This window comes from Alligator mississippiensis, chromosome 6 (assembly GCF_030867095.1).
Source record: "Alligator mississippiensis isolate rAllMis1 chromosome 6, rAllMis1, whole genome shotgun sequence".
NCBI classification, from domain to species: Eukaryota; Metazoa; Chordata; order Crocodylia; family Alligatoridae; genus Alligator; species Alligator mississippiensis.
The window spans coordinates 20,489,550-20,515,773 of NC_081829.1; the positions used below are offsets into that span (position 1 = coordinate 20,489,550).

The window sequence follows — 26,224 nt, forward strand, 5'->3', positions numbered from 1 at the left end:
ATCCTTATCCACCCCTTTCATTCCTCTTCCATTTACCTTGTTTCATCTGTCTCTGCCTAATCTCCACCTCCTCTAGCATTCAGACCTCTGCTTGGGGTATGTATGAATGGAGGTGGAGTCATGCATCCTAGGATATCTATCCCTGTCTGGGATAGTGTCCTGTTTCTAGACCTTTACAGTTCTGGAGCCATTAGATGAAGCACTGGCAGCAGTGCCAGCATTCAGGGGTATAACTTTCACATTTGGTGTCCTGGGAAAATTTTTTCCCAGTAGTGTTTTGCTGGGTATGAGAGAGCAGGGGGAGAGGGAAGGTGAAGGAAGGTCTTACCTTTCCTGAAAACTCAATGATTCCTACAGCTCCTGCTGTGTCCTGTGTGTCCTGTACCTAGCTCCTATGGCCAGGCAGCACAGGGCTGCTCCTGATATGGCAAAGACTCCAGTGGATGGGGGTGCCATTCCAATGCACCCTCTAAATTAGTGCCCAGGGCTAGTGCCCCTCTCATCCCCACAATTTACACCACTGGCAGCATTATTTTTGATGCCTGTGCATGATACAGTCCTTTAGCTACCCTCCTGGGCAGTCACAATTTGAATCCATTTTCATGGGATTCCCATGTTTGTTTGCTGTGATGATTTCAATTTGTTTGGGCTCTGACAACTCCCAGCTTTGGTCTCTGCACCCAGAGCTCATCTTCACCTCTAACATCAGAACAGTGGTCCAGCTGGCTCAGTATCCTGCCTCCTGCTTCAAATCTGTCACAGGAAGGTGGAAGGACCCTGCTGGAGGCAGATTCAGGACACCTATTTAGAAGAAGAGCCCTGACCCCTCAACAGCTACAGGTTACCATCTGTTCTAGTGATGGAAGGTTTAGATCCCATCCAAAGCTCTCAGTTAGCATAATGACGACCTTAGAATTGTCTGAATCCTGCTGAACCCTTTTTGAATCCTGCTGAACCCTCCGTTCAGTTTCATTGTACTTGTGTCATAACACAGAGGAAATAGAGAAGCTAGATCAGTAGACTATCTCTTTCCTTAATTTGAAAGCTTTTATTGGGTTCCTTCTTCTCTATCTCCTGCTCAAAGTAAGCAGTCCCAGTCCTTTCAGTCTCTTGTAATAACAGAGGTTTTCATGACTCTGGTCTTGTTTGTCTAGAAATCAGATCATATAGAAACACCACCTTGAAGTTCTGTTAACTAGGATGATGGTAAATATGACTTAATAGGAACAAACTGTATTTGAACCTCATGTCAGTTACTGAATCATTGTAATTTCAATACAGTTTAATCAGGACTAGCTGATGTGATACTTAAGAATAGTATCTGTTTATACCGTATGTTATTGTGTTTGGCAGCATCTTAGTTAACACAACTCTTCAAGGTCATGATCTAACTTCTGGGTGAAGAAAAGTCTTGTAGGATTTGCTAGATCTGATCAAATTACTTGTTGCAAATAGACTAGCCAGAAAAATCATCCTTTTTGTTTCTCTTTTCCAAATGGATTCCTGCTACTGTAAATAAGTCTGGTATTCAGAAGCATTCACCATGTAGTCAATGAGAGCAAATTTCAGACCACATGTGCACTGACTGCAATTACTCAGTATTTTTGCTGTGAGATTAGCTATCTTGGTCAAATGGTATAATTTCTGGTTCCGGATTGGTTGACTGACTTTGACTTGCCAATAACAAACAGCAAACAATATTGTTCATACACGAAGGCTTTTGTGCATATGCAAATGTGCTTAGAAAAAATAAAAGCAAGGTTAGGCCACTTATATATTGAAGGGGAGCTTTAAAAATCTAGTACTTAAAATATGTTTATTCTGTTTATTATTAATTCACTGACAGATGTGGCCTTTTCTGGATTTAGTACTTTTAATACTCATCATTTATATAGCACTTTGGATAGACAGAGTCCTGCATAAACCTAAATTCATTCAAACATTCCCCCAAAGCATTAAAAAACCTAATACTGGGCCAGTGCATGAGAGTCTGAAAATGAAAATGAACAGCATGGAAAGTGTGAACAATTTAATTTATCTGACCCAGCTGAGTGAAACTTGAAATATAAACACATTGCAGAAATGACAGATAGTTGTCTGATTGTTAACATTCCTTCCATGTGAATACTGAGAGTCTTTGAAATCAGGTGTTTAAACAGAAGATATATATTTTTTAAATCTTCACAGTAAAAAACCTCCCAAAACCTACAACTTACAACTGCTCTGAACTGTATTTAACTCTGCTTTTGGGCATCCTGTGTGTTGGTGAGTTCTGGATTTGCAGCTCTAGAAATACCAGGATACTGGGCAGTGGCTGATAAGCTGACAAGTTGGCTATCTTTGAGCCTCTTTGATCTAAGGGGCAAATGGAAAGGAAACTAATTTAGCTTCTCCAGTTTGGAAAACAAGCCTTTGTGGCTATTTTCATTCCTCCTCAGGACATGGGGCGGTGAAAATATGTGTTATTTTCCAAAGTACATAAGAAATGCATATTTTACACTTGAATAAATGCCCACATAACGGGGAAGTTTGCAATTCTTAAGCATATAGGACTGGGATATTTCAGTGGGGAATTAGGAAAGTAAGAGGATTCAGAAGCTAGGTCCAATAAGAGGCTTAGGTGACTGAAGGTTTGGTTCTGTAGCCCCCAGCTTTCTGCCCTCTGCAGAGGGTTCCTGCCCTCTGCAGTGACATCCAGCACATTCCAGGCTGCCAGCACATTGTTCAGAGATTGTGTTCCCAAGGAGGATGAAGCTTAGCATGTCCTGCCCACCCAAGTCCATGGGCACAATTATAACTGGAAATATATCAGTACAGCTGTTCCAGGCTTGCCTCCAGTGTCTGCTCTCAGGCCTGCAGGAAACTGAGTACAGAGGGGAAGCCCAAAGCAGCCCTAGGTGTTGAATGTGCCCATGGATGCAGGTAGATAGGGAGTGACTAGGAAGTGCCTGGGCCCATCCTTAATGGGACCTGCTGCTGCAGTGCTATAGGTAAGCCACCAGGTACCTCAGAATAGCGTAAAAAATAGCCACTATAGGGGCTGCCTAGAGCTGGTCAATAGGAAATCTGTCCCTCTCTATAGTGTAGGTGCCTTACTCAGGACTATAAGGAGGAACATCTGTCTACTCCGGATCCTCCCTTTGAACTGAAAGGTACCTACAACATTTCTTTGAAAGAAATGAGTACTTGCAAGGACTGTTTAATGTAAAATATAGGCATAGCATTGGGAAGCAGGGACCAAAAGCCATGGCTTTCCCTTTGCAGATGAGTACTGTAACCACTAGACTAGTCAGGCTCTTTTTCTTTGTCTTTCTCTGACTCAATGTACCTAGGATTCTTGTCTTTCCAGTAGCCCTTCTTCAATATGAGGGGCAAAATGTGCCCCAGCAACCCAAAGTAGTTTATACAGCCCATGCTCACCACGGAGTCAGAGGTAAAGGTTAGAACTCCGTTATGCTAAGGAAAGAAATGAAACTCAGTTTTCCTCTTGCAGGGGTGTGATCTAACCACTGGCCTTTGATATCAAAGATGAGAGCCACTGCCTGCCATGTCATGAAAGAAAGCAGTTGCTCTTCATGGGGAGCCTCTTGTTAGTGAGAGTTAAATGGGCTCTGAAAACACCAACTAGATTTGGACTTAAGTGGAAGAATGCTTACTTTTGGGAACCTGATTAGGGGTATATGTGAATCCAAATTGTAGCTGCTCGAACTGTGGCAGTTGTAGGTATGACCAGAGGCACAGGTCTGGTCACCTGGAGAATTTTAAGGTAAAAAATTAAGGCGCCTATGAAGTCAGGGGGCAGCTGAGCTAGGGTTGTTTGGATCATAATTTTGCACTTAGGTTCCTACCTTCCACATAAGTCCTGCTTTAGGCGTCTAAGTCCTTTACTGGTTCTAGCCACTGGGTGTCTAATTCTCTCAGGCTTCTTAGAAAGTTGCAATCTAGTTCTCTCATACTGGATGCTTTCTGCACCAACCAGTCTATCTGGAGCTGTGTAGGTGAGTTTTAAGCATTTCCTTTGCTTTGATAAGCGCTATTTCTGCTGGTACCTCCATGTGTGGAGGCACCCCTCTTCCCTCCCAAGAGATGCCATCAGCGGAGATGACTGATCTAGAGGTGGGGATGGTGATGTAGAGGTTGGTGTCATCCACATGATATGTCTGGGGGGGATGGCACCCACCACTTGTCATTTCTCCAATGATATAAGCTCTGCCCAGTCTTTTCATGATATGCACAAACTCCTCTGCAGCCCCAGTAGTCACAGCACTGGTGATGATTACCAAACCCTTCTGTGAGCCATATCTCTCACCTGCAAGAGACAAGATAAGACAGTGTTAAGCACATCTACATTTAAAGGTCCACTTAGATCGCAGAATAGTGTGAGAAGAGCAGAGGCACACTGTATTTCCATCCCATCTGTTATTAATGCCTGAAAGAATCCTGACTTACTCTCCAGCTGCAATGGCTGGAATTTGCTTTTTCCAATAAACAGCTTGTACATTGTAAAGAGTCTGGTCATTATCATTGATGTTGCTACATCAGTTTCACTTCCTGCCTCTCCTGTAGTAAGAAGTTTTGGATATATTTAAACTTAGAATGGAAATGGTCTTCCATGAAATTACAATGGGGAAGTTTAGTTTAGCTTTGGTTTTACCCAAAATCCCCTTACAGAAAATCTATTGTTGGGGACTGGACTGACTTGATTGTTTCCCTTACTTAACCAACAAAGAACGGTAGATTTTCTCATAATTTCACATTCAAAATAACATTTTGCTGGGGACTGAGCTGGTTTTTTTTTTAAATCAGGCCTTCTGCATCATAGAGCAACCTGAGCACTTGGGAAGTTCATCCTATGCTTCTGTAATAATGTCCTTGGCGTCTGTCTATCACATGCACCAATGGTATGAGAGTTAACTATAATTCTAACTTGTAAGAAGGGGCCCAACATCACACGAGGGACCTTTCACAGAATTAATTTTCACAACAACTTTAAATGGAACTTCTTTTGTTACTGACAAGTTATGGGCCATTAGGAGACTCTGTCCAAAGCAGATATATAATGCAGAGCTCGATCCAAATCTCGCTGAAGCCCATTCTCTTTGAGGGGATTTGGATTGTGGCCATAATAACTCTATTCCCTTAGCACATCCCAACTTTAACTGTCTACGGTGACTACACCGGGGGAGTGTGCTGCTACGGCAATGTAACTGCCGATCACATGTAGACCTGTGTGATCACTGCATCACCATAGTGCACTGTATGGTGATGTAGCATGTCACTACGTCACCATAGAGCAGGGGCAGGCAAAATGTGGCCTGTCAGGCCATTCTATCTGGCCTGTGGGGCCCCTAAAAAATTTAGAAAATTAATATTTATCTGCCCCTGGCTGCCTGTCATGCGGCCCTCAATGGCTTGCCAAAACTCAGTTAGCAGCCCTCTGCCCAAAATAATTGCCCACCTGTGTCATAGAGCAACATGTAGACATGCCCACTATGTCATGGACACTAGGAGAATAGAGGTAGTGCAGGGTCTCACAGATCTGGACCATAAGCAAATTTGCAGAATATCTAGTTTTCCTCTGATGCTTTTTCTTTGTATAGATTTAGCTATTGGCTTCAGGTGTTTTCAGTAGGAAAAATGTAGTTTCTGATGGATGGCTATGGATCGAGCACTCCATTTTCCTAGGAAATTCACAAGAAGCTACAATCATACATACCTAAAAGTAAAAGTTATTATGAAGTGTGGTTGCCATCTCACCTGTGAGCTGTGACTGGGTCCAGATCTCATTTATTGAGCCAGTGGGTCTGTTGTAAATCTTGTCCAGAAGAACTCGGTGCCCCTCATCAAAGAAGTAAGAGCACAGGCCTGGTATGGAGTTGATGGGGCCTCCAATATTGTATCTGTGTAAACAAGAAAAGAATCCAGGTCACGATTGAACATTTGTAGCAAACTGTGTAATTATCCTCCTTTCTCTCCCTAATTCCCAAGTTCTGCTGTTTTATAGCATCTCCAAAAAAATGGTTCAGACCTAAGGTCTTATATCTGCGTAATGCATTCTCCCTCACAGTATTTGCAATCCTAGCGATATAGAACTGAACTCCTGCTGGAGAACCTGATACTGTTATTGTTCACAAACTGGCTAGAAATAAAAATGTAAAGCTATTTTCTTGGACCAACCTGGTGAAAAAAACCCCATAAAATAAATCAGAAGAGATAGTTAGAGAGATATTAGATTCTTGAAGTTCTTTTATTTTTAATAACCTACAGTTATTACTAACATAAGTAATGGAATTTAAAAAGCTGAGCCAATACACTTAGACTTTGCTATTAATGTTTAGGCAATTAATTTTCATTTAGGGGCAAAAAATAAGTGTCTGAGTGGAGAGGCATTGAGAATCTACATCTCCCATCAAAGCCAGTGTAAGTGGTCACCACTTTCTAACCTCAAGCGATTTCTTTTTGTGTCCAGTAGTTGATCTAGATGATTCAATTAGAGGAAAATTTGAAACAATTTACATTAGAAAACTCCTTCTAAGTTCACATCACAGCTCAGGGTGGAAGTCATAGATGTGTAAGTATCACTATGGGATTACCTCCTCCTACAATTAGAACAGTATTCATTTTGAATCAGGAACACCAAACCATTTATATTTTCCATTTCTACTTCAGCTCTACTCATGTAGTGTAACTCTCCATCTAGTGGTCAATCAGAAGCATTTCTAATGTATCTTTGATGCCATTGCATAGGAGGTAAATATTACCCTTATGCAGTGTGCTGCTCATGTTTAACAAGCTATTTGCACCAAAAAAAGTTCCCGATTTCCTTTGTATCCTGCGGCCTATTTGTTCATGCTGATAAGGAGGATGCAACAGGACTTGAGAATGAGTTAATTTGTTTTCCTATTTAAAAAGATGTGTACAACACCACACATGTTTATGTTTTATTCCCTAGCATAATGATGGCACAGGCTTTACCTTGTGTAATTTACCCTATGGTGCATGGCATAAACCACATCGAGTAATGTCTGAAGGAAACTTCTTGCTTGATACTGATGTTTAGTGCAATCCAGACAGAAACCAAGAAAATAAATTTTGGTTCTAGGAATTTTCCTCTGCAGTTCTGCAAATTTAGGGGTGACTCCATCCCTGGGTAAGGAAACCTCTCCAACTGTATACAGAATAGTTATGTTTGCTATGAGCTTGCTGAAAACCAAATCAGGTTGTTGGTGGTTTCTGCTTAGTACTATCTAGACTTATGTGAGTATTGCTGTGCAGCCAGGACATCCCAGGGATACAATGCTCTGGCTGTCACAACCGAGCCTCATGCTGCTGCAGGTGTCATGGTAGTGAGTGGTATCTAACTTGTTGAGGTGACTCTGAGTGAGGTGAAGAAGGAGATACCTTGGCTAATCATTTGTCAATGCATAAGCCTGCAGTCTGAGATTTGTACCTGCCCTTCAGGGATTTTGCTGCCTGGCAGAATGAACATGACTGAATCATGCTGGTCTCTTGTTAGCCACCCCTTTCTTGCTGGACTGCAGTTATGATGTGACTGAGTAACCCACATATAGTGAAAAGAGAAAATACAGGCATTAAAGTCACAGGATAAAATCCTAGATATGCCAGAATGCAATCAAGGGCAGGCAGCAGAAGAGGAGAGGGACAAAGCTATGCCACATTGGAAAGCCAGGCAGTGAGATGACAGAGCAGCTGCCTGCCCTACAGTGCAGCTCACATTGTGTTGAGTCGATTGAGTCCACAGCACTCCAAAAGAACAGATAATGTCAAAAGCCTCCTGTCTGTGAAAATCAGCTTAGGGGGCTCTCCAAGTTTCCAAACACATGGTCAAGAGCTCTGGGATGCTGACAAAGATGATAAATGTTTTGGCAAGACAATTCATAGATTCATAGATTCATAGATGTTAGGGTCGGAAGGGACCTCAATAGATCATTGACCCCCTGCATGGGCAGGAAAGAGTGCTGGGTCTAGATGACCCCAGCTAGATGCCTATCTAACCTCCTCTTGAAGACCCCCAGGGTAAGGGAGAGCACCACCTCCCTTGGGAGCCCGTTCCAGACCTTGGCCACTCGAACTGTGAAGAAGTTCTTCCTAATGTCCAATCTAAATTTGCTCTCTGCTAGCTTGTGGCCATTATTTCTTGTAACCCCCAGGGGTGCCTTGGTGAATAAATACTCACCAATTCCCTTCTGTGCCCCCGTGATGAACTTATAGGCAGCCACAAGGTTGCCTCTCAACCTTCTCTTGCGGAGGCTGAAAAGGTCCAGGTTCTCTAGTCTGTCCTCATAGGGCTTGGTCTGCAGGCCCTTAACCATACGAGCGACCCTTCTCTGGACTCTCTCCAGGTTATCCGCATCCCTCTTGAAGTGCGGTGCCCAGAATTGCACGCAGTACTCCAGCTGTGGTCTGACCAGCGCCTGATAGAGGGGAAGCATCACCTCTTTGGATCTATTCATCATGCATCTGCTGATGCATGATAAAGTGCCATTAGCTTTTCTGATGGCTTCGTCACACTGCCGACTCATGTTCATCTTGGAGTCCACTAGGACTCCAAGATCCCTTTCCACTTCCGTGCCACCCAGCAGGTCATTCCCTAGGCTGTAGGTGTGCTGGACATTTTTCCTCCCTAGGTGCAGCACTTTGCATTTCTCCTTGTTGAACTGTATTCTGTTGTTTTCTGCCCACTTGCCCAACCTGTCCAGGTCTGCCTGCAGCTGTTCCCTGCCCTCTGGCATGTCCACTTCTCCCCATAGCTTTGTGTCATCCGCAAACTTGGACAGAGTACATTTCACTCCCTCGTCCAAGTCGCTGATGAAGACATTAAAGAGTATCGGTCCAAGGACCGAGCGCTGCGGGACCCCACTGCCCACACCCTTCCAGGTCGAAACCGACCTACAATAACAGAGTAGAACTAACTATGTCCACCTATGTTTTGCTACTAGGATAATGAGCCCTTAAGGGAACATTAGTTTTGAGATGAAAGACAGTTCAGTGGTTAGGGCACCAGTCTCAGACTTTGAAGATGTAGGTTTAAGTTCACACTCTATGATAGACTTCCAGTGTGACACTGGGGAAGCTATTTTGCCTCTCTGGACTTCACTAACCCATGTGGAACATGAGCATAACAGCCCTGCTCTAAAAGGGGATTGTTGAAAATAAATATCATATTTTCTTGCATACTACATGTCCCCAAGTAACACACACACACCTTATTTTGGGAAGGCAGAATGAAGGAAAAAATATATATCCAGAGTCATGCCTGAAGACTGGCTGCATTGTTAGTGTCACTTCCTCTCTCCTTTCTATTCAATCAAAGCTAAAGATTGCACATAAGGACAAACTTTTTTACTGTCTAAGCCTCCAAGGCCTGGAATAGATTCCCCCCAGAGGTGGTGCAAGCACCTGCTCTGGACACTTTTAAGAAACATTTGGATGCTTATCCTGCTGGGATCCTTTGACCTTAGCTGACTTCCTGCCCTTTAGGCAGGGGGCTGGACCCGATGATCCTACAAGGTGCCTTCCAGCTCTAATGTCTATGCAATCTATGAAATCTATGATTCTGTAGCCTACTGACCATGGTATTTCCCATAAAGGGGACACTGCCATATCCTTGCTAGGATGGGTCTCCATTCCTGCTGCCAAGATTGTTCATCCTTTTAACATTAGACAGTCATTGATTTTAAAAATGGAAATCATGTGGCTTGAAGAAAAGTTCCAAATATGGGAAGATTTATGACTGTAGTGGATATATGTGTTTCCTTAGTCTTTGAAACCATTTCTGACACAGGGTTTGTTTTTCCATAAATATTTGCCTGAAGTGTGGTGGGCTTCCAAATAGGAGCTCTGGGCCAATGCAAAAGAAACACACTTATGGAAGTGCTACATAAAAACATGATATATTTGTATATGTGTAGCACTGTTAATTGTTGCAAATAAGTAGAACAGCATATACTGGCACGTGCACACAGAGTGTTGTTCATATGTTGGGAAGTACAATGAAGCTTTGTTTAAACTTAGGCATGTGATAAGTCCATGGCTACCATAGTGCCTCTGAGTACTGAGAATAGCTAAAGGAGTGGTGGGGTTTGATAAGGTGGCTTAAGTGACTTGTGAGCTAGACTTGTGGACCAGACTATATACGGCTGATCCCCCAGTATAGCTTGGCACAATTCAAGCATTATCCACTTTTCCACTACTGAATCACTTGACCTACAATAAAAGATATGATTAAACAATGTGTGTAAGTAAGCATAGTCATATCCAGTGAAGTGTTATACAGAAATCAGAGAAAGAAAATAGCTTCAGGGCAGAACTCTTCACTCTTGAAAATTTTCCAGTTTTCCTATCTGTTTTCAAATGAACCACATGATGGAACCATTTCCCTTAATAGTTTTCCATGGCAATTCACCCTGAAATTTCTTCATCTCATCCTATCATTGTTAGTTTGTAAAGACAACAGTTAACCATGTAAAATAAATTCATGGCAACAAATAAAATTGTACTTAGAAAGAAGACACTTGACTACTTTCTATTCAGGATTTACCTCATGTCTATGATTAATGCATCTGTGTGAACAATCTTCTTCCAAACATGCTTCACCAGCAGCTCAGACACCTGGGTTAGAAGTTCACAATCTCCAAACATATCAAATCTCAAATAGCCAATGTTGTTTTCAAAGACATTGGTGTGGAATGAAAAGTTAATTAGATCCTCAAATACTTCTGGAGGTGGGATCTGAAAGAGTTTGGAAAAAACATTATGAGTTGATAGTGACTCTTCTGCATAATATTAAAAAGGAATCAAATGGTTAGCTCATGTTACACCTATAGATTCATAGTATCACAGGATTAGAAGGGACCTCTAGGGTCATTTAGTCCAACCCCCCTCACACAGATGAGAGATGCCTCTCCAGACCCTTCTTGAAAACCTCCAAGGAAGAAATTCCACAGCTTCCCTAGACGGCTTGTTCTATTGTCTTACAGTTCACACAGTTAGGAAGTCTTCCCTGAGATGTAATGTAAAACTAATTTGCTGAAGGCTAAACACAGCAAATATTATTGCAAATGTCTCTGAGATTTCTTCACCTAGAAAATCAGTAAGTTTTCTTTGCCAACCTGCATAAGACCTAATTTAAAGCCCTCCTCAGCAGATTGGCCACACAATACCAAAAACGCTCTTCACAGGCTGTCAGATAGGTCCCAACTCTATACAGCAATCCTCTTTAGGAATCTGATGTGTTACAAACATGTAATATCCTTACGTGATGGGTATGTGCTGATATAGGGTGGCTGGCTTGCTTCCCCAGCTGAGAAAGGGCTGCCACCACATCCAGAGTCTGAATCAGGCCCTTTTCAGGCATAGTTTTTTATACAAAAACAAAATAAAGTGATTTCCTTGACAGAAGCAGATGATTGAGGCCCAGAGGCCTCATACTGCTTTCTGTGCTCCAAAGCATGACATAGGAACCCATTGGCTTCCTGTAATTCTTTTCCAGGCAAGCCACTTGCAGTATTTATAATCTCCTCATTAGTCTCAGCTGAAAGGTAGTTGGTCCACCATAGGTGATGCTGGCCTCAGGTGCCATTAAAGGGCCAATCACTCTGACAGTTAGGAATAGGTATGCTTTAAGAGTCTTATATCGGGGATACGTGTCTGAAATCTCATGTGTTGGGCCGTGATTAATTTTACTTTGTTTATCTGTTTGTTATGGTATTAAATGGCAAATATTTATTTCAAATGTGATTAAATTCAGTTTTTAGCCAACAATAAAAGAATTATTCCTATCACCCGTATATGCAATGGTCCCATAGTCTGAGCCTGAGGTCAGAAATGAGTATTTTCCATGTATGCATCTGAAAATGGGAGAATCTCTTTGTACTTAATTCAGTGACCTGTGGTTCTTCATATAGATTCCCATTCAGTTGCAAATTTCTGTGTCTAGAGTGGGCTTTGGCAAGTCGGTTATAACAGCTCTCCCCTCCTCACCAGGGTGTTGTGAGGATCCCTTTGTACATCTTTATGAAGTACTCAGATTATTTCAGTGATGGGGGGCCTTAAAGAACATTCATAAAACAAATAGAGCCAAGTAGTTCAAGGTAAAAGTATGTTATTGTTTCTACTTGGTAAAGTAAAAATTCTCTCCTCACCGTCACACACATGAAACAGTGGCTGTCCTCTCCGTCTCATCACCTCCTAGTCTGGTGGGTGATAAAGACTTAAAGGCACAGATCAACTGACCTCTTCCATAGTTCATCCCCTAAACCATGTAGGGCTGCAGAGAAAAGGACATGGAATGGATTTGCCTCCCAGCCTTCATCACGCCTGAACTATAGTAATTCCATGATGTTTGGGCCTTTTGTGCCCAAAGGGGTCAGGCAGCCTTCTAAGAGCTGAGATCTAGTGTTTGGATGTCTACCTAGAGTCACCACCACTCAAAAACAGCACTCGCAACCTGCGTGAAGCCCACTGGACATGTTAAGGGCCTAATGCTGTAGCCCTTTCCTGGAGAGTATTCCTCATTTAAGGGTGACCAACAAGACTATGCATCTGAGTAATGGTTCTACATTTGTGCTGTGTTCTAGAAGATGATGCAAGGGATGGATTGTTAATTGTAATACAGTTTAATGCAAGACCTCAAGACCACAATTGAGATCAGGGCCCCCTAACTCCACATGCTGCCCATATGCATCTAAACACGCACCGGTCCTGAATAGCAATGTATACAAGCAGCTCAGACAGTGGAAATGCCTTTATAACCTTATGGTACAGAGGGAGACAGGCTGATGAAGTTACTTGCTCATTTAACACTGTGGTAGAATCCAAACCTCTGATTCTTGAGTTCTGCGTTTGTGTCTCAACCAGAAGGCCACACTAGGGCGCTATGCTTTAGAGGCAAAATCTTATTTCACTTTGTGCACTCAAATGACAGTTGTGCAGACATGTTACTGCTTTCGTTGGCACTTATGTGTCGTTAGCAATTCTACTTCAGGTGCATTGTGGACATGCAAGCATCCATACATTTACTGAGTAGGCCTGCGCAAAGTGGCTAGTATTCACTTTGGGTTTGGATTTGGCTGATTTGGGGGACAGTGATTTGATTTGGTGATTCAAATCACAGTCTTGAATCGATTCAGCTGAATCTGATTTGGAGATTTGGCTCCCGCCAAATCAGCCGAATCTTCGAATCACACAGGCCATATCCCCTGCCTGTTCTTCCAGCCCTGCCCGGCCCCAGCTCCCAGCTCTTTGAAAAAAAAAAAGCCTCCACTTACCAGGTGCTGCTGGGTGTGTGGGGGGGGGGTGATCCCCACTGCCCCACAGTGCCCCATGCCACATGGGGGGGTTCTGCCACAAGTCCCCTGAAGCCCCAAGGCCACTGCAGCTGTCAGTGAGTCTGGAGGGTTTTTTTGCTTTTTGGTTTTTAAAAGGGCCAGGAGCTGGGGCAGGCAGGGCAGCCATGGGGGGGGGGGCTGGGAGAGTGGGTGGGGTTTGGAGGGCTCATGACAGAGCCCCCCATGCAGCACGGGGAAGTGGGGGGCAGGAGGGATCCCCTCCCCCACCTGGCATCACCTGGTGAGCTGGGAGTTTTTTTTTAACAACTGGGAGCTGGGCTAGATGGGGCAGCCATGCGGGGCTGGAAGAGTAGGCAGGGGTTGGGGGGCGCTCAGGGGGGCTGGGGGAGCAGGCAAGGGATGAGGCCTGACAGGGGTCCTCCACGGTCACCTCCCCACCTCTGCCAGCCTCCCCTCCCCCACCTCCTACTTACCAGCACGGAGTCTGGGTCCAGCTCCATGCTGCAGTGGGCGGGGACTGCTTGAATTGCCGAAGCTCTCTGAATCTTTTTCAAATTGATTCAGAGAGCTATGAATTGATTCGGACATTTTAATTGGTCCCCTGATTTGATTCGGATTTGGAGATTTGGCTACCAAATCACCCAAATCTCCTCTGAATCAAATCAGTACCTGAAGCTTTGCACAACCCTACTGGGTATGCATAGTAGGCTGTGCTCAGGATAGGCAGGTATTGTAACCAGTTAAAAACCCACAACTAGTCAGTGGTAGACACCAGAGGAGAAGGCCCTTTCCATATTTTGATCCAATAATCTAATGCAGGGGTGGGCAAAATATGGACCGTGGGCCAGATCTGGCCCACCAAGCCATTCCATCTGACCCACAGGGCCCCTAAAACATTTAGAAAATTAATATTTATGTGCCCCTGGCTGCCTATCAAAGATGACAGGAGCCAGAGACAGTAGTTTCATAGTTTCATAGTCAGTAGGGTCAGAAGGGACCTGAGCAGATCAAGTCCGACCCCCTGCCATGGGCAGGAAAGAGCACTGGGGTCAAACGACCCTGACAAGGTGTTCATCTAGCCTCCTCTTAAAGACCCCCAGGGTAGGAACCACTTCTCTTGGAAGTTGGTTCCAGATCCTAGCTGCCCTGACAGTGAAGTAGCGCCTCCTGATATCTAGCCTGAATCTACCCTCTGCCAGCTTCTGACCATTATTTCTAGTCACTCCTGTTAGCGCTCGGGGGAACAGGGACTCCCCCAGTGCCTGCTGGTCCCCCCTGACTAGATTGTAAACAGCCACTAGATCCCCCCTGGAACCCAGGGAAAGTTGGCGGCAGAACTAAACAACCACAGCAGCAAGTCCAGCTTGGCCCTGCCCCGCCTTCAACCCGAGCCCCTACCCCGAGCCCCAGCCAGAAGCCTCTGCCTAGCAGGGGCTTCTGGAGGCTTCTGGCCTGGGACTGCTCCTGCCTCCCTGCACTGAGGGAAATACAGATAAGAAGGAGGAGAGGGAGGGAGTCAGGGGAGGACTGCAGGTGATTGCCCCAGTCCTCAGGGTCGGCCGGGCCAGCTTCTGCAGTCCTGGTGCTGCAGCTGGAAACCATGTGCTGCTGGGCGGGTGGTGTGGGGGGGAGCAGGGAAATGGCTGTGGCAGGCAGGGGGAAGGAGCAGTGAGTAGGTGTGCAGATTGCAGTGACAGCCAGGAGGGAGGATGGGGACTGTGTCAGTGCACCGGGGCCAGCACTGGTGGGGCCCAGAGCGGGGTAGCAGGATTGCGGGGCTCGGGCTGCCAGGGGCTCTATGGAGCTAGGCTGGCTCCCTCCTCTCCCTACTTGAGCAGCACAGCCCGGACCCTGAACTCCTGCTGCCCCACTCTGGGCCCCACCAGTGCTGGCCCCAGTGCACCAGTGTAGGCCCTGCGCTCCTACCCAGTTGTTGCTGTGCTGGGGTGGGGAGGGGGGAATGGGGAAGTGGCAGGAGAAGGGAAGCAGTGGCAGATGGTGGGCAAGTGGCAGTGAGCAGGAGCACAAGGTCTGCACCAGTGCCCCAGGGCCAGGAGTGGCAGGGGCATGGAGCCCAGGCTCTTGCCTGCTGCAGGGGGGGGAGGGGGCAGGCTGTTGGAAAATCCTCCCCCTCCACACAAGCCAGAACCCTCCACAGCCACCCTTCCCCCACACCTACACAGACCCCACACACAAACACACCCTTATCTATCCACCCCCCACAAATCCCACCCCCACACCCCATATACCCATAAAACTATACCCACCCTCCCACCCACAACCTCCCACAATATACAAGAGCAAGACTTAATTTTAAGCTATTATACTATCACCTCTATGCACACTACACAAGCTCAGGTAAATTCCAACAAAAATATTTTTTGAAATGAAATTAATGAATGTTGTAGTACGTTTGATTTTTAGAATATAATTTGGTATTTTTCTGGTTCAGAGATGGCAAAACCCCTTGCTGAAAGGAGTACATCCGGGGGGCAAGGGGAGGGACTTCTGGTGGAAAAGGACAGGAGTTAGGGGGAGGGACTTCCAGTCCCAAGGTGGCGATTGGGGGTGGGGCATCTGTCAAGGGGTGGGGCTATCTATGTAGCCCTTATGGCTTGCCAAAACTCGGTAAGTGGCCCTCAGCCCAAAATAATTGCCTGCTGCTGATTTAATGGTTAAGCTATTCACCCAGGGTGTGGGAGACGCAGCACCTATGTACCTTTAATTCAAAGGAGTTTTGAATTTACATGTGTGCTGCTTCACAACATAATGCTTTAATCCCCAGGCAATAGGCTAAGCACTATACAGAGCTGTGTGCAGCCTTCCCCTTGAAACTGGCCCACTGGAGAGCCAAGAAAAGAAGACATGCGGGGCCAGGAGAAAGAGTATGTAAGGCTCATCAGGATAACCACTACCCTAAAAGGGACTCCTTAGGAGCCTGGACGTTTCCTCCCTTCCAGTAGGGAAGAACCTTCTGCCCATTCCTTATCCATTATAGTCAATGAATACTGAGTTCATGATATGGTGACTCAGCTTCAAGAGGAAGTTTGAGACTGGCCTGGATTGCACCCAGCTTGGAGCCTGTTTGTTAGTGTACCATGCTAGAAAGCAGAAGGAGTATAGACTTAAGTACCCTCTGCATGAGGCTCCCTTGGTTTCCTACTACGGTGAGTGCCCTAACTTTTGGACTTCAAAAGGAAGGTCACTCTTCCCCTGGCATCTAGCACTTGCTAGTCATGAAGTCTTGCCAGGCTACAATTTTGGGATTTATACTCATCTAGGTACAAATGTATATCTTCCCAGCCAGAGATCAGCTCATTAGCTATGTGGATACCTGTGCATATACACTGTATGTGGAATAAGATCATAATATTTGCATGTTAAAAATGAATTATGTAGCTGTGTAACTGCTATTTGTGAATATTAAATGTAATGGCATTTTCTCCTAGGTCTCACAACTTGGCAGCCTCTGGGCTTTGCCTCCTGCATACTCTTGTAGCTGATATTTATAATTACCATTCTAGTCCTTTCTGCAATGCCAAAACTTCAAACACTGATTCCAGTGTTCTTCTGATGCTAACTACTGCTCTGATGGTAAGAGCCAAGTTTAATGACTCCCTTCCCGCACCTCTCTCTCTCTTTCTTGCTCTTTTTTTTTCTCCTCACCTTGTGAAAAATAACCACTCTATCTGGGCTGCAGACATATCAGTTCAACACTATTGAGTTTGTCATTTCCAATCCACTTCCCAGTGACAACAATGCAACTTGATCTTTCCAGTGTATTTTGCTTAATAAATCATGGGTTGAAAGACAATATCCAGTGTTCATGGCATTGTTTTGACTTTGCTTATTTGTGGTTCAGAAGAAATGGACCCCTGGGAGAGAAAAGACCTCCTTTTTGCAATGGAGAAGGCAGAAAAGATGCATCATCCATTTTTTTATCTACACATGAAGCAGATGTATTATTTTCAGTAAGAATTAACCTACAAGTAACATTTAATCTGTAGATGTAGATAGATTTCTAGACTACACCTTCAAAATGGACTCTTGCCTAGCTTATGGCTCCATGGGTTTTTTTCTTTCTATTACCTCTTGTGATATTTTTTCCTACCTATTTAATATGTTCTACCAAATATTTGGCCATTTGGGAACTTCCTGTTGGCTGTGTTGTTGACTGTTGTGATTTTATTGCAAATGTCACGATGCTGATGTTTTCCTTGAAGACTGAGCTCTCCTGGAGTCATATGAACATGAGGGAATCTCAAAGAAAGTTTCTCACCTTCATGGTTATACAGAAGAGAACGTAAGTAAGTTTAATCGCTCAGAAACTGGAAGGCAAATAAAACTAATATAGAAAGGATTTGTTTAAATCTCATGTTTCTCAGGTTTGGGCAGGGGTGGGGAGGCGGTGGGATCTGAGGTAGGTACTAGTGGGTTACTTCCTTACACAACTGGAAATACATAGTGATGTGGAGAGCAGCTGCTACCATTAGCTAAGGATGTAGGATGCAGGGGTCATTGCACAGGCCAAAGTCCCCTTCATTTTGGAGGGTCAGGTGCTGGATAGTGGGGGAAGGACAAACTGTAGTTCACAGCAAGCTCTGGAGGAAAGTTTAAGCCGAAATGGTTGAATTGTTACATATAAATTCCCTCTGCCTTATTAAGAAGAAAACTGCAAGGAGTGAAGTTAGAATAGAGTCTTGAATGTCAACAGCTCTACCTGAACAAATGAAGAACCATCATTAGTTGATAGCTGCATAGGGTATCTGGGCCTTCTCCTCTAAACTCTTATCACATGTGAGTAACTTAGCTTGGATGGAGCAGTGTGACATGAACTAGAAGGTAGGACACTGGCCTGAACTCTGTAGAGTGGAGTTTCACTCCTGGTTCTGCCACTGAGCTACTCCGACCCCTCTCTGTGCCTGTTTCCCTTCCCCTCCTTTACCTGTCTTGTCCATGTAGAGTATAATCTTTTGGGGGCTGGAATTGTCTCTGACTGTGTTTGTAAAGTGCCCAAAACAAAACAGTGCTCCGTCTGTTAGAGTTTTTATGTACTGTAAATAACAATATTGTCAAGCCCAGTTTTTTAAAAACCATGGAAGAACCTCCCCCAAAATCTAAGGTTGGTTTAAAATTGTGGCATTTCTTTTAAATAGCACCTTTTGAGTTTTTTCTTTTTTATGTTCTGTTTTTCAATCTTTCAGTGTTATACTCAGGTCATATTTTCAAACTTTTCTCTGACGGAGCTAGAGAAGTTTACATTTTTAAAGTGAAAGCTGAGATTCTCATACTATCGCAAGACACCAGGTGTGTGAGCTTCAAATAAAAATCAGAAGGCAAGCAAAAGCCATTCACCAAATATTGCAAGACTCTCAAGAAATTCTGAGAATCGACAACAAGGAAATAATGACAGTTCAAATTATGTCAACAGGAGCATTCATGAAAATAAAGTTGGGCACTTCATTTCCATTCAGTTAATACCCTTTAAAGCTTGGGATTTTTTTCCAGCACCTAAACAACTGGTCTGCCCAGTCAGGATCAAGAATTCCAGTTTTTAGCTCAATGAAAATAAATAACAACACGGCCACAGAGCCGAGGAATTCTGATTCTGTGCAGCAGCACAAACACACTACCAGCTTGCAACACTAGAGATTTATTGTCAATTAACAGGGTTAAGTTTGCAGAACAGCTGTTACAGTGGATATTATAGCTGCAAAAGAAACTTACAAAATAAGTATAGGCACATTATTTAGCTTCCAATAAAAAATCAGTTTTGCAAATTCCTAAAAGTAATAGCACGTTTTAATGTTTAAAAAAATTAGTGAAAATGTTTTCTTCTTGGCATTGTCACAATCCAAGATGTAACTGTTTTGTGTTTGTGCATAATGAGCCGAAAATGAAGCTGACTAAAACCAGGAAACATAAAAGAAGTTATTAGTGCACTGCTGTTTTTCAGACTGCACACAGGCAAAAAGTAAACAAATATCAGAGAGAGTAAAGAGACAATTAAAATAAAGGCCAGATTCTCAGCTGGCACAAACTGACATGGCTCCATTGACCTAAGCGGGTTTATGCATCAAGAATGCACTGAGCCTCTAATACAATTTTTTCATCTGTTGCTGGTAACACATTAGGGATAGGGTTTTTATTTTTTCCTATCCTGATACTGTTCCTTTAAACAGAGTATTGCAACTTTTTTTTTTATTAGTCAGGCAAACCTGACATAGGTTTTGGGGACATAAGCAATCTTTCCCTACTCCCATTGACTTGTCTGTAAACCTCCTAGTCCCTGTCCCCAGCTCCAGTAATACTCTAGAAAACAGCCCCTACTCATGTGAGGGAGTGGAGTAGGAGCAAGGTTTGTTGTGTGGGCATCAGGGAGTACAAGGAAAGCTGCCTTGCAAGCAAAAGCTCAGGCAATTTTCTGAATCACAAAAAACTGTATATGTAAGACTAGCCCCTGGGAAGCCTAAATTGGGCAAATGTCATTTATGCAGCAGAGTACTCCAGCTAACATTGACCTTGCCACTGTCTCAGAGGAGACATTTTCATCATCTTTTATTATGCCTTAGCAGTGATTCCAGCATAGTACACACCAAGGTATACATATGCATTTCAGTTGCCTCTCTTATATGCATACCCCTGCTAACTTCTCTGCCCCTATTCCCCACCTTCCCAATCATGCTTGCTTTGGACTCCCCTCCTATGGAAAAACCATTAAACCTCATCAAAACCATGCTTGACAAATGACTAAGCTAATTAATGTAGACGCATTAATTAACACAGGCTCACTGAAGTCAGTAGTTTTTTTCTATCGACTTAACCAGGGACAGGATGTGATAAATAAGATTCTGTCCTGTGCATCCTATTTTGACAGTCAGGGCTCATGGCATGTTATAATAACCAATATCAATAACAGTGGTACACAGATTGGGTCATTCATTGGCTGAATAGAGAACCAATGGCAGAACACTGATATGTTGTCAATATTTTGGCAAGGAGCTCCCACAAAAAATTTAGTCTGTGATGGGCCCCATATCCCAGGAGTACTAGAAGTGGAACAATGAGGAAATCAAGAAAACTGTGAATTAGATTTCCCATTTAAGCCAAAGTTCTTTCCACATTCAAGGTGCAAAGCAGCATGTACTTAGAAGTGCCATTCCCTGAAAATTTTTAAACTTTGCCCTTGACCACAGTGACTGAGAACATGGCACAGAGGTCATGCCCCATTTTTAATTATATGAGCCTTAGGCTTCTTAGGGTGGGAGCCTGGAGATTTCTGCCTGCAGGAAAAATATTGCAGGTGCCCAACACATGGTGCAGTCTATTTCATTTAAAAAGCAAAAGTGTGTTTTTCAAAAATCAATTTAATGAGCTCCTAGGCAAGTCATCTCTGGCACAGATGCAATATTAGTAGTCAGGGAGGATCTAACTCCATCAAAGCAGGGATATTATCCTAACTCTCCCTTCATTTTGAAGGTGAAATTTTCTAGGAGCTCCCTCCAGCACAACTGTGCAGTCAGTTCATAATCAGTCTGGCTCAGAACCAAGCAGACCTTCTATAATACAAACATCATAGTTAAGGCAAAAGTGGCTTTTTAAAAATCAAATTCTTTTTGGGGTCAATCAGACCTTACCAGATGCTTTTTTCCAAAGCAAAATGTATAGGTCACTTGGGAAATCTCTACTGTTGCTCAGGAGATAAGCTAGGGGTGGGAGTACATGGTAAAAATTGAGAGTTACGTGCAAGTCTAGTAATATAAAAATAGAAGGTAAGTATATGTATGTTTATATAGATGACAAATTACATTACAAAGTACATGTGTGTATCTCTTGTAAGAGATTCAGAGACCTTTCTCAGATTGCAAAATCAGCCCCACCAAAATAAATAATGTAAGTAGGCGATTTATTCAGGCTACCACGGAGGAGAACCAATGGGCACAAGCTGATAGAGGAAAAATTTAGGTTGGACATTAGGAAAAACTTATTTTCCATAAGGATATCTAGAATCTTGAGCACGCTCACAGCAGAGGTGGTGCAGTCACCATCCTTGGAGGTGTTCAGAAGACTGGAAAAGCACTCGTTGAGCTCATTTGAGCCCAATAACCTCCGGCCCATGGCAGGGGACCAGACTTGATGATCTTACTGGTCCTTTCTGGTCCTTCCATTCTATGATTCTACTAGCAAATTGTCCATCAAGAATGATGGGGGTGGGGGGTGGGGACAGAGTGGCACCATCCATCACCCCGTGCGTGCTGCCCACCCCTGCTCTGCATTTGGCCCTGTGCCACCCTCTCCCCCCACTCTATGTTCAGCTCTGCTCCATCCCCCCCACCCCCCATCATGGCATCTCTGCTGTCATGGCTGGCCAGCACCACTGCTGCCCCAAGGAGCAGGGCTGGGGGTGGGGGGTGAGGCCAGCATCCCCGCGGTCATGGCGGTGCTCCACCATGTGTGTCTGTCTGTGCGGAGCTTTGTGATTGGCTGCTGAGACAACCAATTAGAGTGCTCCAAGAGCATTATGGACAGACAGACAAACACAGACAGACGGATGAAGCCCTTTTATATAGAGAATGATTCTATAACAGGACAAAACAATAGCACTGAAGTAGAAGTGACATGGAGGGTGGGGAGGGTGGGTGGTTCTGGTAGAAGAAGTGCTCCCTATAATAAATACTACTACTTTAGCCCACTGCCCTCTACAGCAAGTTCACATGTAAATTCATTGGTTATGTGACATATTAGCTCAACCGCCCCAGAGCTTGAAGACTTTTGTCAACTAGCAGGTATTGATGTATAAGCTGCAGGTAAAAAGCCTAAATCCTGGCTACTTTACTGATTTGAGGTGAGTTCAATCTCCAAAGCCCACTGTCCTCTTTCTGGAGACTGGTAAATAGTGATGATTTAGAGTTAGGGACTACAATCGGGTCTGGGAATTCCTGGCTCATTGATCCCAGACCACGTAGCACCCACCTAACAGATGGTAGGGACTCACAGCAGCTAGGCACATGAAAGACTTACCTGCATTGGCACAATCCCTGGGATACTGTCCTTGGAGTGCTCTGGGATGTGGGCTATTTTGAGGTGCACATCTCCAGAGAGAACTTGCAGATCAGCATCTACCTTCTGGGCCAGCTCCTCTTCAGAGTTAATCATTTTGTAGGCGTCCTTGTTGTTGAAGTTAGTGAGCCTTGTTGCCACATTGGTCCCAATCTCTGCAAAGGCATAATTATCAGCCACCAGCTTCCCCACTGTCTGCAGCACACTGGGGACCTTGGCCCGCAAAGCGGCAATTTGCTGGGCGACCATCATGGCTTCATTTGCTTGGACAGTGATATGCGGCTCCACCCCAGATACACTCCACACTTTGCCAGTGACTGGGCTGAGCACCACCTGGTTGGGGATGGAGGCATATAGTGAGCTGTTGCTTACTTGGTAAATGCCCACAGAAAGTGAACCGCCCACTGTGGGCTCACCTATGACAGTGGCTCGGTGCAGATCTTTCATGGAACGGGTAAATGCTTCGGCTGCTGAGCCACTCATATGGCTAGTCAGGATATAGATGTCTTTGAGGGAGCCGTACCTCTTGCCAGTAACCTGTGGGAGGGTCCATACCTCAGTGCTATGAGAGGTGCTGCGGTCAAAGACAGTGTAGAGGTGTTGCCGGGGCTCAGGCTCAAAGAAGTAGGAGCAGAAGATGGGCACAGCTGTGGAATAGCCGCCTGTGTTGTACCTCATGTCAATGATCATGGCATTGGTATCCACCAACTTGTTCCACACCATCTGCACCAGCTGTGGCCCAATGGCTTTGACTGTCTCTGCCTCAGCCATCATGTCAAAGCGTAGGTAGCCCAAGTTGCCTGGCAACACATCAACTTTGAAAAGAGCCTCAATGATGTAGCCCAGCTCCTCAGGGCTTGGGATATTATTGGGGGGCTGTTCCTCTGGGGCTGGCTCCACCTGGCTGTAGAAGACATGAAGTCGGTGGTCCCCTGAGGCTTCCTGCAAGTCAGTGGTAAGCTGGGAAGCCAAAGTCTCAAAATCCACAGCAGAGCGATAACCACCTTGGGCCCTCTTGGTGCTTAGCATGGCACTGGCCCTCCCAGCCACCTCTGGAATGGCATAGTGTGCCTCTAGGAGCTGACCGGTTCCCTCTATAAGTGTTCCCATGCCCTGGTGGAAAGCCAGAACCTCCTCAGCCTTCTCTAGTGCCTCCTCAGCCAGTACAATGGCATCAGGCACCACACCTCCACCCATCCAGTTCTCTCCATGGTTGTCAATGAAGGTGATGACAGGAACTGTGATGCTGAGGCCATGGGTGATGTCTCCCGTAGGCTGCAGCAGTGGGAAGGTACAAGTGTGTGACAGTCTCCCTGCTGTGATCTCACCAATCAGAGTAGCACGGTCCAAGGACTGCATGAGATAAGCAAACTCTTCAGCTGCTGTGGCGGTACGATGGCTGATGAGCAGGTAGATGCCACGGTGGGCCCTGTAGGGCTGCCCCAGAAGTTCTGCCTGGCTATTGTGTTCCTGTGTGTGGTTGGTGCGTCTATCATAGGTAGTGAAGAGGTGAACAGGGCCAGCAGCAGGGTCCTGGAAATAGGAGAGCAGCAGGGGCACAGCAGATGAGGATGGGCCCCCAGGGTTATAGCGTAGGTCTACAATCAGGTTCTCAGTGGCTTGGAGGGGCTCCCATACTTTCTGCCTGAAATAAGGCCCCACCTTAGCTAGCACTGAAGCATCGGCAAACTCATCAAAGCGCAAGTAGCCCACGTTGCCTGGAAATACAGATACCTTGAACAATGTGTCCACCAGGACATGCAGCAGCTGCTCATTGTTGGACAGGCTGGTAGCCACTGGAATTTTCTCCTCCAGTGGGGAGATAGCAGCTTCATCTGGTGTGGTGACTCGGAGAAGGAGGCGGGGGTCCTCAGACACAGTCTGCATCTCAGCATTGAGCTTGGCAGCAAGGTCCTCTGCAGACAGGATGGAGGAGAAGTCAAAGGCAGTGAGGTGCTGCAGCAGTGCAGGCACCCGCTCCACAAGGGTGTAATAGTCCTGTAATATGTCCATGACGTGGCTGATGGTTTCAGGTACTGCTCTGCGCACTGACAGGATGGCCAGGGCTTTCTGAAGGGCGTGCTCTGCTTGAGTGGTCACACGTGGCATCACCCCACTGACCTCCCAGCTCTGCCCACCCCCACTCAGGGGGCTCACAGACCGTGACACAGGTACTGTCATGTAGAAATCAGAAGGACCAATGCGCAGTTTCTGGATGTCCAAAGAGCCCCCAGCAGTCTTCTCCCCCACAGTGATGGCTCTGTGCATGTGCTTGAGGATGTAAGCCACATCTTCAGCCACTCCAGTGGTATGCTGGCTGATCAGCACAATAACGTCCTTTTCCATGCTGTACCTGTCACCTAGCACCTTGGGCAGTGTCCATATCTCTGTAGTGGTGTTAGAGGGTCGGTTGTATACAGTATCCACATGCAGCACCTTGTCAGCTTCATAGAGATAGGAGATGACAAAGGGAATGCCAGAGATCTGTCCCCCTGTGCTATGACGCAGGTCTAGCACTAGAGCAGATGTTCCCATCAGTGTCTTCCATACCTTTTCCACCAGAAAGCTCCCAATCCTCTGTACAACATCCTGGCCAATAATATAGTCAATTCTCAGGTAGCCCACATTGCCCTCCAGCTGCTCATACTTGACCACATGCTGGATAAGATTCAGGAGCTGCTCATGAGTGGGGAAAGCCTCAGGTTCTTGCTTGGGAGCTGTAGGAGCCAATGGTTCATAGGAGATCACAAGTCTTGGGTCATTTAAGGCGCCTTGCACACCAGCTGTCAAGACACTGGCCAACATTTTAGGATCAGAGATATCCAGGATCTCTCCACTCTTGATGGCTTGTTCAATGGCTTCTTGCATCCCCATCAGGTTCTCAGGGAAACAATAATTATCCAGAAGAATCTTGGCCATGTCCAGTACCAGGGTTGGCTGGAAGATTTCCTCAGCGCGCACACCAGAGAAAAAGAGGGATGATAACAGCAGGAGATATCCCCTGATCATTTTGAATCGGCAAGGAGACAAAAATAAACTGCACCTTGGAAATCAGAAACTCCTGTAGATTGGGCTGAACTTAGCTCCCTGTCAGCCCTCTGTGTCTGTGAATCAGCACTGAAATCCCAGTGATAAATCTGGGAGCACCCAATTGATAAACCTGCATTAAACCTTTAATCTCATTAAATTGGAGTGTATCAGCCAAAGTGCACCAATAGATGAAGTTCAGCATCATGCCACTTTACAAACCTCTTATGAAACAATAATAAAATTCAGTGAATGAGGAGATGTTTATACCAAGCTGTTGGCTTATAAGATTCTTTCTGACAGATAATAGTTTTCAACCTGTACAGCAGTGTCCATTATAAACTAGTCCAGAATTATCTTGACAGTGAATCCATTAAATGCAAAGCTGTTTGATGTAGAGTCATAATTAGAATAATAATCATCCAACCTATTAATGCTACCTATAAAAAATAATATGAAGAGTATTTTGCAGTGGCCTAACTCTGCAAGTATTTAAATTTTTGCAGGTATAGCCCAGATGATTATTTACAATACAACATCTTTGGTCTTTTCTTGCCTATGGTCAGCAATGAACTGTATTTTCATTCTACAGCTACAAGCTCTCATCTAGAAATACTGAACATTTGAAAAGGCCCATTAAATCCAAGGTAAAGACAGCCCATTAATTTCAGTGCTGACTATTTTCAGCATTTTGAACAAGACTGTGAAATGCATTTGCCTCATCGTAATGCAGCTAAATCAGAGGTGACTTTAATCTTTTTAATTTGCACTCAATTAGGATTTACTTGTAATACCACTAGGCAACATATGGTCACGTCTGGTGACAG

At 44.8% G+C, this 26,224-nt stretch overlaps 1 protein-coding gene across 1 annotated transcript; it reads right to left on the bottom strand.

Annotated features, from left to right (window-relative positions):
* Positions 1-286: 286 nt before the first annotated feature.
* RBP3 (retinol binding protein 3) lies at positions 287-25,481 on the bottom strand. Its single transcript, XM_006276180.4, has 4 exons — positions 22,332-25,481; positions 10,562-10,752; positions 5,758-5,900; positions 287-4,309 (listed from the first exon to the last, which is right to left on the bottom strand). The coding sequence occupies exons 1-4, from the start codon at positions 25,377-25,379 to the stop codon at positions 3,981-3,983; spliced, it is 3,711 nt and encodes a 1,236-aa protein (XP_006276242.2). The 5' UTR covers positions 25,380-25,481; the 3' UTR covers positions 287-3,980.
* Positions 25,482-26,224: the final 743 nt, after the last annotated feature.

Excerpts from the sequence above, each read along its gene's own strand:
- RBP3 (XM_006276180.4), bottom strand. The coding sequence starts at position 25,379 with ATGATCAGGGGATATCTCCTGCTGTTATCATCCCTCTTTTTCTCTGGT. Across the intron at positions 10,753-22,331 it reads CAGGGATTGTGCCAATGCAG|ATCCCACCTCCAGAAGTATT; the intron begins GTAAGTCTTTCA and ends AAACTCTTTCAG. Across the intron at positions 4,310-5,757 it reads GACCCAGTCACAGCTCACAG|GTGAGAGATATGGCTCACAG; the intron begins GTGAGATGGCAA and ends TGTCTCTTGCAG.